General features: G+C 57.1%; 3 protein-coding genes across 3 annotated transcripts; 1 reads left to right on the top strand and 2 right to left on the bottom strand.

The window, feature by feature from the left end:
• Positions 1–725: 725 nt before the first annotated feature.
• Positions 726–2,906, top strand: EsH8_V_000548 (uncharacterized protein; the record flags this gene model as incomplete). Its single annotated transcript, XM_083273064.1, has 1 exon — positions 726–2,906. The coding sequence occupies one exon, from the start codon at positions 726–728 to the stop codon at positions 2,904–2,906; it is 2,181 nt and encodes a 726-aa protein (XP_083125779.1).
• A 6,052-nt stretch (positions 2,907–8,958) lies between these two features.
• Positions 8,959–11,315, bottom strand: EsH8_V_000547 (transient receptor potential ion channel family protein; the record flags this gene model as incomplete). Its single annotated transcript, XM_083273063.1, has 2 exons — positions 8,959–8,992; positions 9,049–11,315. 2 exons carry the CDS (start codon positions 11,313–11,315, stop codon positions 8,959–8,961), a joined length of 2,301 nt encoding a protein of 766 aa, XP_083125778.1.
• Positions 11,316–16,076: 4,761 nt separating this feature from the next.
• EsH8_V_000546 (DUF3433 domain-containing protein) lies at positions 16,077–18,650 on the bottom strand (the record flags this gene model as incomplete). Its single annotated transcript, XM_083273062.1, has 1 exon — positions 16,077–18,650. One exon carries the CDS (start codon positions 18,648–18,650, stop codon positions 16,077–16,079), a length of 2,574 nt encoding a protein of 857 aa, XP_083125777.1.
• Between the last annotated feature and the right edge of the window lie 1,131 nt (positions 18,651–19,781).

Genomic DNA, 19,781 nt, shown 5'->3' with positions numbered 1-19,781 from the left:
TTTCTTGTGCAACGATGTTGCTGTGAAAGAAAGAGAGCCCGATTGCTTTGATATCACCGTCTATCTGTCCTGCATGTCCCGGTTTTTGGCAGGTACAGAATAGGCGCCGTCCGCGGTGACTGGAATGCGGACAAGCTGCTGGGTCGCTGGACGACGTGGGTTACCAGACGACGTGGATTGCATTCTTTGGCCATTCAGACGCTGATTGCATCCCTCGCCGAAAGCACGGTGGTTTCTGCCGGCCCAATTCCAATGGTGCCCGTCTCCGTGCTGCCTCCATTTTTGGTGCAATAGTTGCCATGGCAGGATCAGAGACATCAGCAGGACGGTATTTGTTGACTCTCGTCCCCTCCACCCTATGCGGCCTTGCAACCATCGACGGTTTTCATTTCCGTACAAGAATCCCATTCTTCGATGGTTATACCCCAGTTCCTGTAATCATCTTTCTCTCACTCATTTCTACAATTTTTGCTGCAAACGAACATTGTAACATTTTTCTTCTTCTTCTTCTTCTTCCACTTCTTTTGCCACGGTTTTATTTTCCTGCCACTCACAGCTTCGCATCATTTCCATGCAGCAGATCTGATCATCCCCGTTGCCCCCCGGTCCCCGCTTCTGTTCTTGTTCCTGTTCCTGTTCCTGGACTTGACCTTGACTCTGGAGTCGTTTGCGGAACTGGGAACTGATAGGGAGACCCAAGACAGAGACATAGAGAGAGATAGAGCATGACAGTGGCCGTCTCGCATTGGACGAGGAGCCCCGGCGGCAGTGTCAGCGCCAGCTCGCACCCGACGAACTACGACGACATGACCTATTCGGAGGTTCAGTTTTCAGCCATGGACGAGGACAAAGACGGCAGCGGGAGGGGACAGTCTCACCTGCCCTGGGGAGAAGCGACAGCAGAGACGATGGGAGTAGGAGGGGGAGGAGGTGGAGGAGGTGGAGGAGGTGGTGGTGGTGGTGCTAGTGGGGGAGGAGGAGGAGGGTCGGCCGCAGGTGCAATCAACGACGTGCTCTTCTTCGAGGACTTCGTCGACCTTGAAAGTCTCTCGACGGCCGGGGGTGACGAGCTCCCTCCACCTGGCCTACCCGACTCGTTCTTCTTCAACATGCCACTCCCCGCCCATGGGTCCGCGTCGGCGACAAGCGCATCGGACGATCTGGACGACCTACTAAGTTGCCACTCGCAGCCGCTCGTGGAAGCTAGGACTAGCGCCGCAGCAGGTCCCGCTGCCACAGTAGTGCCATCATCAGGAGCCGCTAGAGTAGCGGCGGCGACCTCAGACGCCGTGGTACCATCTGCTGTGGGCGCCCCGGGGCTCCAGTCTTCGTGGTCGATCGACCGTGAAGAAGGACAAAGGAAAGCTTCCACCTATCCGGACACAGCTTGTGCTGGCGGGTCCGAGGCGATCTCTGACTCTGAGCTCCTCCGCCTTGAAGGCATATCGTTGAAAGCGTCGCCATCTCGCGCTCCTTCTGTCGTCGTCTCTCATCCTCCTACTCCTCTTCTTCAAGCTTCGTCCGCTACCAGCAGCAGCAGCAACCTCCACCTCGCCGGCAGCAGCAATCAGACCAAAACTAGCAACAACAGTCACATCAACGGCAGTCGTAAGCCGAGCAACATCTTCAAGGTTGTTGCTTCCAAACTGCAGCAGAAAGCTGCCTCCGTCCGCCATAAACAGCCCAACAATATGTCTTCAGTTGTCATGGATAGCCGGGGCCCCCTCTCGCCCAACGTTTCGCCTCGCAAGGCCTTCAAGCTCCGCCCCGAGCAACTCGGCCTTGGCGGCCCTCAGCCCACCAGGCTCCCTCTCTCCCCTCCCAACAGTGCCACCATCCCTCAGGACCTGCCTTCCGCCTCATCATCTGCCAACGGCATGCCCTTCTGTGGTGGTTACGTTGAGGACCCCTTCTTCGACACCGGTGTTCCCGGTGGTCACGTACAGATGTTCCGTCGCAGCGACCCGACCACGCCCATGGATACTCCCGTCCTCGATGACAAGACCGGCTTGTTCTACCACCACCAACAGATGAGCACTGGCAATGTTGCCAACACCAGCAAGGCCACTTGGCCCATGGTCACAACAACTCCCCAGACCGACTCCCATGTCGCCTGGTCCAACGCCTATGCCACGACCGATGGCCTCGACAACCCGTGGTGGGGTGGCGGCAATATGGACCTGTCATCTAACGCGCAGTACCAAGCAGACCACGCTCGCAATGCCACCTTCAACCTTGCCATGCACACGCAACAGGGGGAGCTGCCATATGAGTACAACAACAACATGGCCCCAACGGGCCACGAGATGTCGGGACTCATGATCCACATGCCCCCTACCCGCACCGCATCATCGCCAGTCATCCACTACCAACCACAACAACAAATGCACCACCAGCAACATCCCCAACACATGACTGAGCGCCGGCCCCGCATGCCGCGTGCCCCCTCAGCCGGCACCCGGCATATCATGACGACCCCGATGCGCAAGACCCGCAACCCGAGCCGCACACGCCAAGCCAGCCGCGATTCATCAACATCGCCCACGCCCACGAATCGCTCCCGTCACAGCAGCGGCGGCTCCCTCTCCAGCATCGGCGGCGGCGCGGCCTTGAGCGCAAGCGTCAAGAAGCGTCGGTCGTGGTCACGACGCGAAAGCATGCGGACGCCATCCATCGGAAGCGGGTTGGGCGGTGCGTCCGAGGGCGTCGGCTTCGTCAACTTCACGCCAAGCGACAAGAACATCCTCATGACCGGTGTGGCACCAAGCGGGAGCTCCAAGACCAAGGCCCGTCGAGAAAAGGAGGCACTCGAGAAGCGCCGGCGGCTAAGCGAGGCGGCCATCAAGGCCGTCAAGGCCGCAGGCGGAGACGTTGACAAACTAGTCGAGGAAGGGTTCGTCTTCTGAAGAGGGCCATCTTCTCGTTCCTGGTGTGCTTGCAGCTGAATACGCATGAGAGCTTTTGGGAGTTATGATTGGGGCGGGGGGGCGGGGGGCAGGCTTCAGCCTAGGGATATCTGGCGTTTGGCGGGACTGCCAATCCATGCGAATAACCCGCGGACTCTCCTTGACTTGCTTGGATGGTACCTATTTTCTTCTTCTTCTCCTGCTCTTCTTCTACTACAAAACGGCGAAAGGAGCGCAAGCTCCAGCCAAAGCCGCTCTACCCTTCCTACCACCCACAGTACTTAGTAGTTAATCTCGTTTTCTTATGTTTGGAAGCAACCCCAAAATCACAGGCTGGAACCCAGGGTACGAGATACGGAGGGGATTGGATATCCTAGCATAGCAGAATCAATATCAAAAAATCAAACATTCAAAACATTCAATCAGCCCTTCCCAAGTCTATCCAAACACAACTGAATGTCATCGTCTCCGTTTAAAGTTCTACGATCCCCGGTCATTATCTCATTGCCATCATCTCCAAACAAATTGTATCACACAACTCGCCACCCTCTACAAAACAATAACAACAACATATAAACAGTCAACAATGGCCCACTCATCGCCACGGTGCCCGAAGTCTTCCAGCCATTGAGGACGCCCCGCGCAGCCCTCGCCAGATCCCAGTCCGCAGGGTCGGGGCAGCCTCTCGTGGTGTACTATAACGCACTACATTGTCCGTCGTCCAACCAGCCGTTAGCCGATCTACGCCTGACAGAGCGCTCGGACAGAGCGCCAGGGCCAGGCGGGAGGGGGAGGGGAGGGGAGGGGAGGGGGGGGTTCCCTTTTTTTCCCTCTACTCGACTAGTCTGTGCAATCCCGCCTTATCCGTCCTGCACTCGGCCGGACGATGGCTTGGGAGGGAAGGTAAGTGAACCTTTCGGGAGTCAACACAGACCAACATCCGACGATGAGGATGGGCCAGCAGCGCAATTTGCCAAAAGCACTGCAAAGTCCAGGCCCCCAACGCGCGGCCTTGGCGGGCATCGACGCTTGGTAAATGACACCGGATGAGTGGAGTTAGAGGAGGGGGGAGGGAGGGGGTGTGTAGATGAGGTGCGGGCGTCCCGTGCTGGACTTGATATGTTCTTAAAAGTCGAATCGCCGCAAACAGATAGCTCTTCTGCTCTGTGTCCTACCAAGGACTTGGCTTTCGTGTCCACCCTCAGCCAGGCCTCCCCCCCGGACTCGCAGCTAAGCCTTACCTCTCGCTCTTCCCTGATCACTCTTCATCCACATTTACGCCCATCTCTCTCGCTCTACTGGCAGTGGGTGGGGGAGGGCAGCCACAAGCTCGCTTGTCCATCTGTTGGTCTGCCTGCCTGGGCAAGCCTTGGGCAAGGGAAGGGGGTGTGTGGGCGGGGAGCTAGTGCAAGATCCCCGTTGCAGAATCTCGCAGCTCATCGACGTCTGTCCCGGCTATCCGCCTGTCACCCCAAACTCAAAACTGAAAGGTGCCAGGAGGCATGACGGGGGAGGGGGGGCAGGCGCGAGCAGGCTCGCGTATCAATGTCTCACTATGGAAATCCACTCTCGCCTGTCTTTCATCCTCTCTCTTCCCTCCTTCACTCCTCCCCTCCATCGTGATCTAGCTAGTCGGGGGCGCAAACTCGCAGGAATTGCCCAAATCGTACAAGTCTGGTTGTGTCTGGACCCCTCCGCCAACTAGTTGTCCTTTTCACGCCCTCCCGGAAACGTTGCTCTGCTCCGCCGTCCTATCCACGGCCGTACGCCGCAGCCGCGCTGCGTCTCGACTCTATCAAGCCCCCTTCGTCCCTCCTCAGACCCATCCGCAACGTCTGGTCCCTTACCCGGATGCAGGTACCGCCTACATCCGCGGGCGAGACACAGCCTCCCATCTTCGTACGACTGTCTCGGCAGGTACGGTACCTGCATAGGGCCTGGCCACGCATAACCGCGACGCGGGGGACTAACCGACGCATATGCCCAGCCGCAGCCGCCGAAGCGAGATACTGAGCCCTGCGCCGGAAGCAGCAAGAGGAGGAGGCCAAGTCAAACCCCGGTATGGGGTAGCAACAAACCCCGAGAGATCTCGGCCTTCTTTGGCACTGCGAGCCTCACCTCGCTCACCCCGTCCCAAAGAATCGAGACCCTTTCCCGGAGAGCCGCGCACCGCTACCCGCGCAGCCTCGAGCCCTCCCAGAAATTGTCAGTGCAATGCGTCCTGTCTAGAAGACTGAGTAATGATGCAAGGCGCTAGCTGACAGAGCTTGATAGAAGTCAAAGGAACTGCGGAATGCCATATCCAATGAGCCGGGGGGGCAAACCACGTTTTGTTGAAGATGTCTTAGCTACATTGGTTGGTCAACCCAGCCAGCCAGCCAGCCAGAGAGGCGTACAGATAGACGTACAGAGAGAATGTGGCATCTTGATGCAATGTGAGCCATATGCACCCACGATACCGTCATATTCCTTCCCAAACGGGAACAGATGAGGTAGGATAGCCATCAATCTCCGCTTCGAGCCCCTCTACTATCCCAGCAGGCTTCACGATCCGAGATCATCGCTGTCGTTCACCCAGTCGCTGGTTAGCACACCCTGACCACCCATCATGGTCAAACATGATCAGCATCCAGCAATCATAATGCTCCGTCAGTTGTATGTCAGCCAAACTACTCGTCCATCTAGAGCAGCATCTCGCACGGAAAAAGGATGATGTGTCTCGTCATTTGCCTTCATGTGGCCAAGCGCCTTCCAGATCTCGTTTTTTGGCCAATGACATGTCCTCCACAGAGACAGCTTTTGGTGATTTCGTTGGCTTTGTTAGCTCTGGAATCCTTAACCTCAAAAGCCACCGCTGCCAAATCCGGACGAAAACAGACTGTCTCGCTCCGTCGTTCCTCGGCCAGCCCAGCAGCATGTCTCACGCCCCCGATCCAAAGCTGTCGGGCTGTTCTACACCACACTCATTCATGGCAGGCAAATCTGGAGCCAGCCTGTCAGCCTGCCAGCCGCCAGCTTGAGCTAGTTTGGTCGATGGCAGCCCCGTCCTGGCTTTTGGCAGCCCTCCCACGCCGAGCCTCAGCCCCCGCCGTCATGACAGCGGCCGCCTACCATGCCGGACATATTAGTCCGTAGGTTGCTCCGTGCCCTATCCCCTTTCTTCACCATCTTGCCGACAAGTGGCGGCAGCCATTTACACACGAGCCACAGTTTATCCTCCACTCCAGACCTGACTACTCGGACAACCCGGCCCAGCATCGTCTTACTCAGGCAAACATGGTTGGTTATTCAGCACAGTGGTCCTTGCGGCACAACAGCTCTTGGAGGAGGCCGTTTCTCTCCGCTCAGAATGTCCGTGATATCCACAACTAGCGGGCTGCGGGCTCGACGTCAAGTGGCTTCGGGACCCTCACCCACACGACGCGTTTATTGCTAGCCCGCACCTTCACCCATCAGCGCCCGTCTAGTGGCCCCCTCATGATGGAGCGATACCCAGCAGCTGGGTTAACCTACTGATAAGTAAAGGAACGCCCGGAGATCTTCCGTGATAAGCAGATACCAGCCGGGACCCTCTAAGCGGCAGCGGCAGCAGCTGAGGCTCCGTGGGCCTGGTGCTTGTGCTAACCCGGCAGCTGTCAGGGACGGACTCTCGAAATATCCCGAGCTGTCCCAAGAAGACAGGCACAGGCACCCCGAGAAGCCTAATCCGACCCCACACTGGGAATCACCGCGATATCTTCAGCTGTCCCGCCCGAACCCGCCATGTCAACACAGTCTTGAACCCAAATCAACGCCGGCTCACGTAACAACCTACCAACTCCTGTCCAGACTCTCCCGGCAAGGTGATGTGTCAAGCGACGCCTCGACCCCCGAGTCAACGGCGCCTCGACGCCGGAACCTCAAGCAGCACCCTGCAGCAAGCCTTGCCATCACCGCTCGAACTGCCGAGAAGCGCCACGCAAAACCATGGCGGTGCCTATTCGAGGGGACAGCACCAACCGTCCCGGGAGAGACGCCAAGCCAAGGTGAAGCTGCATGTGAAGCCTTGCGAGACCTCATAACAAAAGCCAGGCCACGGGCAGTAACCCCACCCGCGCCACAAGCCCTACCACTTCTGGGCCGTGTGCTGAGGCCAAGCAACCGTGTAAGCCTCTCTCTCTCTCTTCCCGCCGCCGTCAACCGCATCTCCCCCACCCAACTCGATTTGTAATGCGCCTGATCCCCAGTAAACAAGCTTGTAGGCTCCGCATCCGAAGCGTCCTTTCCTTCCATCGGGTAACGAGGGACTGTCACAACCGTCCTAGACCTACCTCGAGGTAGCCTCCTCCACCACCCCTCCCCTTGCTTTCCCACGCAAGCACACCCCACTCTCGCCTGTCGATACCAAGTTGGAGATAGCTCCATCTGATTATTCCGTGCACCGCTCGCCATCATCGCCTTTCTGTGGCCCGTGAACACAGGCGACAGTTTCTTTTTCAACGTCGTGATGCCAAGATGCGTTGGGAACAGACCGGCGGCCCGCATGCATCGGGGGTTGCGATATCCGACGGTCGAACATGGACCCCGGAAGCCCAGTTCCTCCCGATGCCTCTAGAAAGGTCTCGAGATATGGGAGAGATCCCCCCCCCCCTCCTTCCCCCTCTCGTCCTCTCCATACCCACCCTTTGAGCATTCGTCCATCACGCAGGGCTCCCGTCACGCCCTATCTCTCCCCCTCCTTCTTCCAGCTTTTTCAAGATGGAAAGAAAGAGGTGGGGAGGGCGACGATCAACCACTCATGCCTCGTCCATCAGGAATCAATGACCGTTACACGGGGGAGAACAAAGGAGACGCGGGTCGTCTGCTTTCCCCCGGAACCGTGCTAGGCCGCACAGGTTGTCTCTCGCATGCCCCGACAGGAAAGCTCCGCGACTCTCTGCTCCGCACTTCCTCTTTCCTCCCCCGTATGTGTGTGTCGTGTGTCTCTCCTTCCCCACAACACCTTTCAGCCCGTGCGTTCCCTCCCCCCCTACCACTCACTCACCCCTGCTCCCCTCCCCTACCACTCCGGGCCCGAATATCTATTCCCCGGTCCCTCCGGTACGGACGTAGTGCCTTGGCGGATCATCCGATATACTTACTTCCAACATCCAATATCTCGCTCCCCCGGTCTTGATCAGTCCGGAACATCCAATCGACCAAAGACCAGAGACATATTTCGACCTTGTCTTCTTCCTTCTGCCCTAACCCCCTCGTAGGCTGCTTTAACCCCCCACCCCCCTCACATCGCACGGCACACGACAGCTGAAGAACAAGGTTGAGATTGCCAAGCCCCTACTACTACCGGATTGCCCATTTGGGAGGACTGCGAGACAAGTCGTCTTTGCATGGTTAGCTTCGCATTAGCCGAGGTATTCTTCACTCAGAGACGAGCACGAGAGTTGGTTACACAGGGATCCATTAGCTATTTTGTGGTTGTTTTCTTTTCCTCATCAGAGTGAGCATCCTGACCAACCAGACCCGAGCAAGGAGGGGGTGTCATGGTCTTCTCCGCCCTGATGTTAGCCTTTTTTGAACCCCTTTCCCCAGTCCAGCGTCCTGCTGCCGCCGCTTGTCGATGTGGGACCTTTTCCCAATCGACCGCAGCTATTTACAAAGTGAAAATCCAGTACAGCGCAGCAACCGCCCTGATTGGCGTGCCCGGCGACCCGTATAAACAACAATCAACGCCGTGATCTCGGGACGCCGTCCTCAATGCCAGAGACAAGAGTTTAAAAGTGGAACAAAAAGATGAAGCAAGGAAAATGAAAGAAAATACCATTCCGTCTATGGTGTGATGCTCGTCATAACTCTCAAGGCCAAGGCCCACGTCTCCTCCCCACGCCTGGCACATTATTATTGAACTGGCCGTGTCGAGTTGTCGAAACCTCTCATGAAACTGAGAGTGCACCCACATGTTTGGGATGACCGGTATGCTACCAGACGACTTGTCAATTTTTTTTTGTGACCAAGACTTCTCCTAGACCGGGCGGTATTTTCCGTCAAAACGGTTAAATGTCATGTTAAGTCATATCTAGTGGTCATATCCGGCTCCTCGTTGCCAGGGGCTGATGGTACGAGTTAGTTGATGACACACTGTTATTCTTGATTCGAGAGTTCTTACCTCGCATTGTTCTGTGACCTGAACTGTGCAGGGCTGGAGTTGTTTTGTTGCCGGTAGTTGTTGGCAGCGAGGGTCGACCCGGAGCCGTTGTAAGGACTCGGGGATCGCATCGGGGCCTGTCCGTAAGGGTTGCGGTTGTCGGCCGGGAAGAGAGGCACCGATGGGTCCACTGGTGAGTGGGGCGCCTGGCCGTTGCCTTGGGCGGCAGGTCTTTGCAGAGAGTGCTGAGACTGTGCCGCGGACTGCGCGGCTGACTGCGGCAGAGCAACGGCAGAGGGGTCCGTCCGACGACGCATGGAGTCGGATGAGATGGAGTCATTGTCGTCGTCAAGGTCAAGTCCCTTGTTGTAATGCGCCTTGTCGCCTCTGGCAGTCGCGGCCAAGGCATCCAACTCGGTCGTGGTGTTGAGCTGAGTCTGGGACTTCATAAACGAGGCGCGGTCATCAGCCATGAACTGGTAGCGAGCGTCGGGGTTCTTGCGGAAGAAGATCAAAGTGCTGCTAATAATGACGAGAAGCAGGAGGATCAAGGCGAAGGCCGCGTTAGCGATGAACAGGACAACGCCGACGATGCCATTGACCAGAGCCGGGGCGCCGAAAACGTCCGAGAAGATGAGCAGGAAAATGGCATTGAGGAAGTTCATGACGCAAATAGCGATGTTGAACGAGTTGGTGCTCTTGTCCATCCAGGGCCGGAGGACGCTGGCGCAGATCAAGGCTCCGGCCTCGATGATGACGAAGGCAATGGCTTGAACGGTTCCACTGCGCTGGGCAAAGGCAACGAACATGCCCTTGACAACGGTGTAGCCAAGAACAGGAACAATGAAGTAGTAGGCCGAAGCGCGGAACTGAACGTAGAGGAAGCCCCACTTGTTGATGGCCTGCGGGTCCGAGAAGAGGATGTAGGCCGGGTTTCGGTGCATGGCAACGGAGCGGCGGGCGATCCGGATGACCTTGAAGGCGGCCCAACCGAGGGTAAGAGCCATACCGAAAAGGAAGAAGACGGCAAGCACGACCTCAGCGGCGGAGTCGATCTGGGTAAACTCCCACAGGCAAAGAATGGTCATCTGGGGGAAACCAATCAAGGTCAAGCGGAAGAGGATACCCTTCAGGACGGTGAACCAGCCGTTGCGGAACTCGAGGAACTTTTCGCTCTTCATCCACTTCTGTTTGACAGCCAACTCGCAGAATCCCTTGAAGGCGACAACCCCGAGGACAGTGAAGATGACGAAGACGCAGAAGAACGACAAACCAGTCATGAACAGATTGGTGGACTCGATCTTGGCTCGGAAGGCAACTCGCTGGATGCCGAAGACGATGTAGCTGCCAGAGGACAGCTGAATGTTGGCCCTCTTGGCGATAGAAGAAACACCGACAGCGATACCACGCTTAGCCATCCTGGCAGCAGACATGGCCCAATCCAAAGAACGCTTCTCGACTTGAACGGAGGTGGTCGTCAATGAGTTGAGCAGGGTCGCCGGTGTCCCGCCGGTGGCCCGCTGGTACCAAGTGAAGATGTCCTGCATGAACTGGACACGGATGATACCCATAGACCACACAAAGTCCTGGGTCCACGATTGGACAATGGGGGGCAAATGAACGCCGGTAAGACCCACAATGGCCTGCGACTGGAAGTAGCCGAAGAGGGAAAGAGTGTTGGCAGCAACGTGAGCAGCAGTGTTGGAGTGGCCGAGACCAGAAATGACGGCGGATGAAATCAGACCCAAGCCGGCGATGATGGCGGTAGCCCACTTGACACCGATCAGGTCCACAGTCTTTCCATTGGAAATGTCAGCCTCGACACAAGCAACACTCTCGCTGGTGTCCGTCAAATTGACGAAAACGCGGACAGTAGCATCGAGATCGGGGATGTTGTAGGCGATTCCGGGAATCTGGCTAACGGCTTCGTCACCGACGGGAAGGTTGAAGTTCATGGTGATCTTTCCTGCGGTCATGGGGCAAAGACCGGCGAGGTTGATGCTGCAAGGGTCAACAGTCCGTCTCATGAACTCATAGCCGTACACAGAAATAGCGATGTCGAAGACGATGCTGCCCTGGACAGAGGAAACGGCGACGATGTTGATGGCGGCACTTCCATTGCTGGGGGTGAAGACGACGTTGAACAAACTGGCCGTGAAACTCGAGTCATCCTGGCAGGTGTTGAGCGAGTTTGACTGCAACAACTGCTCGGCGGCGAAAACGGGGGTGGTGAGGTAGGCGGCGAGAGAGCCGAGCAGAAGCAACGGCTTCGCGAATGACAACCGCATCGTAATTGGGGTTGACTGTCGTTACTGTGCGGGTGAGTGCGAAGTGGCCGGCTCGAGGGCGCTTGATAGTCGTCGAAGAGGGCGAAGGTGAAGGGGGGGTCGAAGCCGTCTAGGTCGAGAATGTCATAAGGTTCCGATCGTTCCAGACGGGGTGGGAGGGTGGTGACAGAAGGAAGATGGAGTAGAAGCGAAGAGATTGATGCGGTCGATGTGATGAAAAGCCCAAGGAGATGCGTCGCAGGGAGGTGGCTTTTTCGTGGCAGGGGAATGGTGCTAGCGAAGGTTATCTGCCGACGAGTGACGGTTGGCGCGGTGCGGTCCTGAAGCCCCCTATTCCACAAAGAAACGAAGCGAACGGTCGAGGATTTGGGGAGACGTCCCTCTCGAAGGCGTCGACAGAAGCGTTAGTCGTGTCGTCGTCGATTAGTCGTTGGTCGTGATTCTCGACGGGGGAGATGGGCAGGGTGGGTTTGGTGATTTTGTTGTTTGTACGTAGCAAGGAAATGGGAAAGGAAGGGAGAGGAAGGGAAGGGGATCGCCAAGCGAAGGTGGATGGGGAAGGAGGAGTGATGAAAGGAGGCACTGCTCGCTGCAGGTGGTTCGAAGTCAGGGAAACCGGGCAAGGGCCAAATACGGGGGTGGTGGAAGTGGGCGTGGGAGGGAGCGACAGACAGCAGGAATCCCGTGGATCGCCTAGTGGATGTGGATAGTATTGGGGACAGGGGTAACGACGGTACGGGGTGGTGCCGGCCTGGGCTGCGTAATTTCAATCTTTGGTGCGGGTGCGCTGGATTAGCACCCAGTAAGTTGGCGTTCGTTGGCAGGGCTCGGCCTGGGGTGGGAAGGAGCGAACACGCGCCCAATGGAAGGCGGGAGAAGTACCGCCTGATATGCAAGCTTGGGCGAGGCTGGATGAATACGACCCGGCAACAGCGGAGGTACATGCGTCAGCACGGGATATTGCTGCTTACTGTAAGTATCTAAGCCGTACTCCTGCACCAATGCTCGACTCAGCTCGTATTTTCCCTAACAGAGACACGAGTTTTTTGGCGCGTAAACTGGTCAGGTACGGTCCAGACAAACATGCACCATACATACATGTACAAACAAGGTAATCTAAGTTGCTGTCACTGTACAAATCAGCCAAGGCGTGCCGGGCCAACACGGCCGCACACACATATACACACACACAAACACAGAGAAGTGGCAGCAGACCATCGGGTAGGTAGGTGCGCATTGTCAATTACGAGGTCTGCTGGGTGCTCAGTAAGAGAAACAACATGCCGATGCGGATTGCGGATTGCCTCTATACGACGCCTCCAATCGCATTTTGACATGGACTCTCCAGCAAACCAACATGTGTCTGGTCTGGCGACGTTTGACTGTCATCGCCCCGGTCCGATGCCAGTGGCCATATTCTCGCCAATACGGCCATGTGTCAACGGTAACAACAAACTTCAACACAGACAGGATCTTCGGCGCACACGGCGGACTACCGCAATCATAGCGTCATTCAAACCTCCAGAGTACCGCCATCCGAATTTCCATCTGCATGGCATGGCCAAGGCCTCCAAGGTTACTCACTCATTCGTCCAAGGCTACCTCTCCGTCTGATCTTCCTTCCCGCCTCCCGCCTTTTGTACTCCCATTCTTTCTGATTTCCTATTCCAGGGCTCGCCGCGCCGCAGACGGGACTGACTGCTGATTGACTCGGGTCACGACCTCGCCTTTTCCCCAAAGCCCGCTACCCCTCCCTGTCCACCGCATCGCCGACTGGCGCACAGTCATTGCTGTCCGCGCCGGTCCATCGCCAATTCGTCATCCCCTCTAGTCTCTTCCCCGTCCCCTTTCTCACGCGGTTGCCAGCAAACAAAGCCCAATTTTTCGTTCCTAACCCGGGCCCCCTAGGTTTCCAAGACCCCTCCAAGACCCGTTCCAAGACTTCCAAGGCCAAAGCCTCTACGGCAACCCAAAGTCAAACGGATTCATGGAAACGCCATTGGCATGTTCCTCGCCCGCCCTCATCTCAAGCACCTCCGCGACAATGAGTGTTTGGGCGCCGCCCAGGCCCCAGGCCAGACACCAGAGACCACTAGACCAGACCAGAGAAAGCGACCAACCCACAACTCATTTCAACTATTGTTCTTCTGTCATCTTGACTCTCTTGCACTGCCACGCTTCCTCATCCCCAAAAAGCCTACGAGTCTAGGACATGGCGGGCATGCATACGTACGCATTGCTCCAGCAAACCATGCCTTGCCGGGGCCGCTTGCGCCCTCACACCTGAACACCCGACAGCCGGGAGTGAGCGAGTGAGCGAGTGCGACCCTTCAGTGGTGTTTCCCATGCCCCATGCCCACTGAACAGGCTCGACGTCACCAATGCATTCCCCGGCTTGCGTGGTCTCGTTCCAACGAGATTTAACCCTGCCGGGGTCATGAATGAGAGAAAGGGAACCACGCGCCTGAGACGTCTAAAATTGGCCTGGTCGCCGCAAGGCGGTGGCAAGGCGGAATCGTCAATCGGACGCTCCCAGAGATGAGGAGTATGGGACGGATTTGAGAGATGCCGCCGTCCGTCCTCATCGATCCTCGTCCTGCAACACATCCGGCAGCACCATGGTTTTCCCTTCTCACTCACCGCGGCACACCGAGCCGAGTGACATGCTGCCACGATACGTCACGATGCGATGCGCCACGGGGCTACCAAGCAACGTCCAATGTTTTGGCCTGGGGAACTGCTGGCCCGTTGTTACAGGATCCCTTAGTGAGCGAAAATCCTAACTTTGCTCAATTCCAATTGACGCCTGGGCGAGGTGGCTGTGTTTTCACTACTCTGTACCGCTTCTGGAGACTTGCCGCATCGAGAGCCCCAATTGTAACGCTCCCCAAGCCATGCCAGGTACGGGCTTTCCCCCCTCCTCTCTCCCACCCGGTTCGCCCTCCCTCGCACAGTCCCTCGCTCCTCTCTTTTTTCTCTTTGAGACGCGGATCATCCGTGCATCGCCACCATTCGTCTCGACGTTCCGGGTTCTAGACGAGCGCACATCAAACATCCTTCAGAAACAGCCCGTCTCCCTCTCCGCAAGCCCACATTTTCAAATTCCCAGATGCCCACCGCAACGCGTGCTCCAGGTCCTGTTATGCTGAAGGGCAAATCCTCCCGGGTCCATCTCCAATCGTTTGCCTGCACTAGCAACAGGATAAACAATGTGGGAACATAATCTACCCACAGTCGCAACTGCCCATGGTACGAGGATTTCATACCCGCCCATCACACCCGAGTGGCACGCATGCCTTTGAAAACCCTCCTTGCATGAGCTACCGCCGAGGTGTTTTGCATTTCCTTTTGACTTCTCGGTCCGGCGGTGGCTCCCTTTTTTTCCCCTTCGTTTCTTCTCTTCCCCTTCTCCCTCGTTCTCGTGTCTAGAATTCCACAATGCATGTCCATTATTGACTTCACCTCGCAACCTCCAATCCTCCCACAGGCAGCGGTAATTTTCTCAGACAATTCCCACCTCACAATTACACCCTCATTTATTGACAACCTTAATTTATGCCCGACCTGCGCCCTCGGTCCAGGGAACACGCCGGCTCGCGGGAAAGCACCTACTATGTATTCTCGCACGCCCGTCCCAGGCCCGCAGATAGATGGCCCGCCTGCGTCCCAAGTTTCGCGCATATTCAGCAGCAGCAGCAGCAGCAGCCCTGCCCGTTGCTGTACAAACTCTCGTATGGCATCCGTAATCCGATCTCTTGTTGTCGCCTCCCTTCCCCCCGCACGTCCATCGCCGCATGATCGGGTCGTTCTGGGCAAGAGGAGGCCAAGGCCAGGGCTTTGTTGTTGTTCATTTTTAGCAACCGCAAAAAAGCAGGGATGCGGTTGTAGTTCTACCGCAGAGTGATGTCAAAGCCGTCACACCCCCCCTCCCTTCCCTTCCCGCCCCGCGTCTCTTCAGAAAAGGTAAAAAATAGATGAAATAAAATAATAAAATAATAAAATAATAAAAAGGAAAGACAGAATTCCCCACGGTGGGTGGCCAGGAATTGGGTTTGACGCACCGTAGTTGCCCGTTGAACACCACCCTCGCGACATCAACATCACCCGCTCCTTGTACCACCACCACCACCCATTGTCCAGAAAGGATGGCGAGCCACTCCCGCCCGCTAACGCGGGATCGATGGGGGCAAACGGGCGCCTCTTTTCGCGACCTTGTAGTTTCTTGCCCCTCCCTTTTTGCAATTGTCTGGACAGCTTTGAACGGATGTGATTAGATTTGCTCTCTTCGTCTGGTAGGCCCGACGCATTTGGCGCAAGAGGCCGAAGCCGAGTATTCCTACAATCTAGACCATGAAGGTTTTTATCCCATGCCTACCGAATGCAGCCAAAAAACCATAAAAAAAATAAAAAGGCCTTTAAGAATGATGACAATGCTCTCTCTCTCCCTCCGAGAGGAATCCCCCTCTACCCCCCCGCGCCGGCCTTCCCAGAAAACCAAATGTCCACGTTTAGCCATGAACTCCCATTGTTTCCCTCCCCCCGATGAACCGCTTGTAAGAACGCCTCCTTCCGGTGCCTCGATGCGCGTATATGCGATTCATCTCCAGGCAGCAGTTTAAACGAAATGCGCGCTCCCCCGCCCGCCCCCTGACCTCACAACCCCAAACCCCCGCGCCATCCGCACTCCCTTTGCATTCCCTTCTGGTGGACGGGAGTCACGGTGGACGCTACCTGCCTCTTTCACCCTCCCTCCTCCCTCTCTCAATCGTACGAATCCCACTGCTGGTTCCACGGCTTGTTCGTGCCCTGGAAGTCCATGCCGTGCTTGTAGTAGCCAAGCAGGTCCTCCTGGTCCACGCCGCAGTGCGTCTGCCCGTCGCGGCCCTCGAACCAGCCTAGCCCGTACGTCTTGCCCAGCTGTTCGAGATGGCGCACCATGCCCGCGTTGCTCAGCTTCGACGTGTTGACGAAGTCGTAAATCATCTTGCTCTGGTGGATGAAGGCTAGGTGAGACGAGATGGTGTTGGGCTGCCGCGGCAGGAACGGGTGCCGGCGCCGAAGGAACACAATCGTGGCGACGACGCCCATGTACAGCAGGATGAAGCTGGCCATGCCATACGAGACCCAAAACGACATGACAGTCTCCTGCCCCGCGTTGATGCCGTCAAAATTGGGGTCGCCGGGCCGCTCGGGCGGCGAGTAGGCCGCACCAAGAAACTCGGTGCCCACTACCGTCGCAAGGCTGGTCAGCAGAACCGTCAATACCTCGGCCATCATACTCCCGAAGCCGACCAAGAACATCAGGAGGTGGCCGTTGAGAAAGGCCCGAAACGGCATGAGGCCAAACGGCATGGCGGTGTAGTCCAGGGTGAGTGTCTTGGACGAGGAATGCCTTTTGGACAGGATGTAATACGGTTCCATCATACGCATGTCTGTCTCCAGACCGCCCCAGCCTAGCTTGATGCAGACGGCCAACGAAGTCACCACCCACGGTGCTTTGTTCGTGATGATGCTGGCGGGGGAGAACAGGAATACCGGGATGAAGCCCAGGAAGAGGACGATGCCGATGACGAACGGCAGGAATCCGCCAAGACGCAGCGAACGCGGATGGGGGTTCTGCGACAGGTGGTCGTCGTGATACTTGTCAGTGTCCTGCGAGGAGACAGGATTCTCGTCGTCGGGCGCCAGCGATGCGTTGCGAAGAACGTAGCGATGGTGCTTCAGTTTGGCATGGATGTCACGGTGGCTCACGACGTCGAGGTCTGCAAAGTCCACGAGAATGTGGCTGACGACAGCCATGGACGCGAGGCCTGCGATGCCCTTGACATCGGCCAGCAGACCGGATCTCCTTCTCTCGAGGATGTAAAAGAGAATGCAGCCGCAGAATGCGCATATACACAGGGTCGAGGAAAGCAGCCTCGACCAAACCGCATGGCAACGGATTTCCTTGTCGCCTTCGGGATGTGCAAGCCGTGTCTGCCGGTCAGGAAAAAGAATAAAGGACGCAGCACCGAACGTCGGCACCAGAGACACAGCCAGGGATGTCGCAATGGACGACGCGGCGACGGCAAAGTGCCGCAGCTTGATGGCTCGAATGGGCCGGAGCCAGCTGAGACTGGTCACGTAGTCGACGTTGATCGACTCGGCTGCAAGTGCGCCCCCCTCTTTGGAGAGCTGATAATATGCCTCCAGGCGTTTGACCTCAAAGTCGGTGACCTGCCACAGCACGCCGTAGGTGACGGCGAGGATTGTCGGGAGGAATTTGACGGCGAAGTACTCAACCCCCGAGACCTCGGACGGGAACTGGAACTTGAGCAGCGGGTAAGTCCGTGATCTTTGGTAGAGGAACTCCACCATGACGGCTAGGCCAATGGACAGGCCGATCAGGGCGGTGAGATAGGGCCACCTCATCGAGAAAGGCTTCCAGTTGGGCTGCGGGTAGAAGATCTGCGTCTTCCTGTTCTTGTTGACGGGGAAGGTGGCCTGGCGCATGTTTATGCCGTCGTCGCCGGCAATGCTCGGTCCCGCAACCACGCTGAGGTCGACCTGATTTACCTCTGCCGGGTCTTCTATGATTACCTCGATTACCTCTCCTCTCTTATTGGCCTCATCTTGGCCGAGATCCTTGATTGTCGCTGTGCGACTCAGCTTCTGGCGGCGAGTGAAAGATCGCGTGAGGGACCTTTTGGGTGCCGGGGGCGATGACAGGAGTTCCTCGCCCTTGATCGTGGTGTCCGGCTTGAACCCCGCCCCGAGACCGCCAGTGAGGTGGCCGCTTGCCTCCTGCTCCTGCAGTCTTTTGAGGAAGGCTTCGTCTTGGAAGCCCACCGGACCAAGCGAGGCGGTTACGTCGAAGACGGGCTCGTCGTCCGGTACCGTATTGTAGTGCGACGACTGGCCGATGGGTGCGGCAGAGCGCAGGAGAGAGAGGCCGTGCTCCTCCTCGGGAATTGTCTCCTGGCCGCGTCGCGAAGGCGCGCGCCCAACCTTGCGGCTGGCTTTGGAGGTCATCCTCGAGGGTGCAGCCGAGGTTGGCGATAGAGACTCGTACCCGGCAGCGCCGGTATAGGAAAAAGGCGCAGACCATGATGATGTTGTCGAGGGTCGACGGTTGAGTTCGTCTGATTCGTACAGTGATGGTGCGGTGTGGTTCGAGTAGGACTCCAGCGAGACCAGGGAGTCCCTCCCACGCAGCGAACCAGAGGGTACATCGGGAGGGTAGTGGTCGAAGTCGCCGACCTCGGTCAAGTTCGAAATACGATGAGCAAGTGGTGGTCTTGATTCGGGCGCGTCGGGAGGTCGATAGGAAGCGCCGAAGCCTCCATTTTGCGCCATTGTCTATGGCGTTCTCATGTCACGAGGGCGTTTGTCTGTACCGGCGCTGGTATATTTCCTCAGTAAAAAAACGGGGGCGCTGAGGTTCACGGACGGTGGAACAGGATCGCCAGGCCGGTCTAAGTCTAGAAACAAAAACGATCGAGTTGCAGGGTAGTAGGAAGCGAGCGAAAGATGGGAGAAAAGAGGAAGAAGGGAACAAGCGCGATCAACCATGGATAGGCATCTCGGTCCTTTTGTTGCCCAGGCAGCTAACGGAGAATAAGGGGGAAACGAGATGTGGAAATCGAACAATGACAGATCGGGACGGGGCAGCTGAGTGTAGAGGTTGTAGGGCTGCTGGGGACGCGCTTTCGTGGTGGAGGTCCAATTGGCCCAGGCGCAGGGAACGGGACGTCTTCAGAGGAGTTCAGGCCGGGGGCCCCACCTTGGTAATGGTAGCACAACCACCAAATAAGTGACAGACCTTGGGAGGTACCGGTAGGTGTGCTGGTAGGTACCTTGGGGCAAGCAATGTAAGGGACGGGACGCCTGTCTCCAGGGGATCCGGCGTAAGGCTGAGGGGGACGGGAGGTGAGAGGTGAGACAAAAAGGGCACCCTTTGTTCCTGCTGCTGGTGCTGGTGCTGCGCCAGACGACGCATCTTGTCCTGCTCGGTTCCGCAGACTCCAGCGTTTCAGGTCTTGTATATATATTGACTAAAGTCCCTTTTATTCGGCCGTCTTAGGGCCATGGCCGAATTGCTCTCTGGGAATGCGAGCGAGGCCTGCGCCCTCTTGTATGAAGGACCAACGGTAGGGGCCAACGCGAGCAGTTCCCACCTTTTGGCCGGCATGCCTCTGGTCGTCCCTATACCCCGTGTCGGTCCTCATCCAGATTAGGCCATGTGCTGGGAGTGGGGAGGCCCCATAGGATGGGACGCGCACACCACAGACCACAGCTTGCTGCAATCAAGCTGCAGGGCATTCGATAGTCGGCGTCGCCCCCGAGCCGCTGGTCCTGATCTGACGCTGGCTTGCAGCGCTGCTGCACGCCGTCTCAATCGCTGACTGGCTGGGCGAGGAGCTGGCGCATGGCTTGCGCTGCGGGTATTATTATTAGTATGCATGTCTGGGCTATATTCAGCCCTCA

Source organism: Colletotrichum jinshuiense, chromosome 5 (genome assembly GCF_051148585.1).
Source record: "Colletotrichum jinshuiense chromosome 5, complete sequence".
NCBI lineage: Eukaryota > Fungi > Ascomycota > Sordariomycetes > Glomerellales > Glomerellaceae > Colletotrichum > Colletotrichum jinshuiense.
Note: the sequence above shows the minus strand (reverse complement) of the source record. Positions and strands in the feature narration are given on the sequence as shown.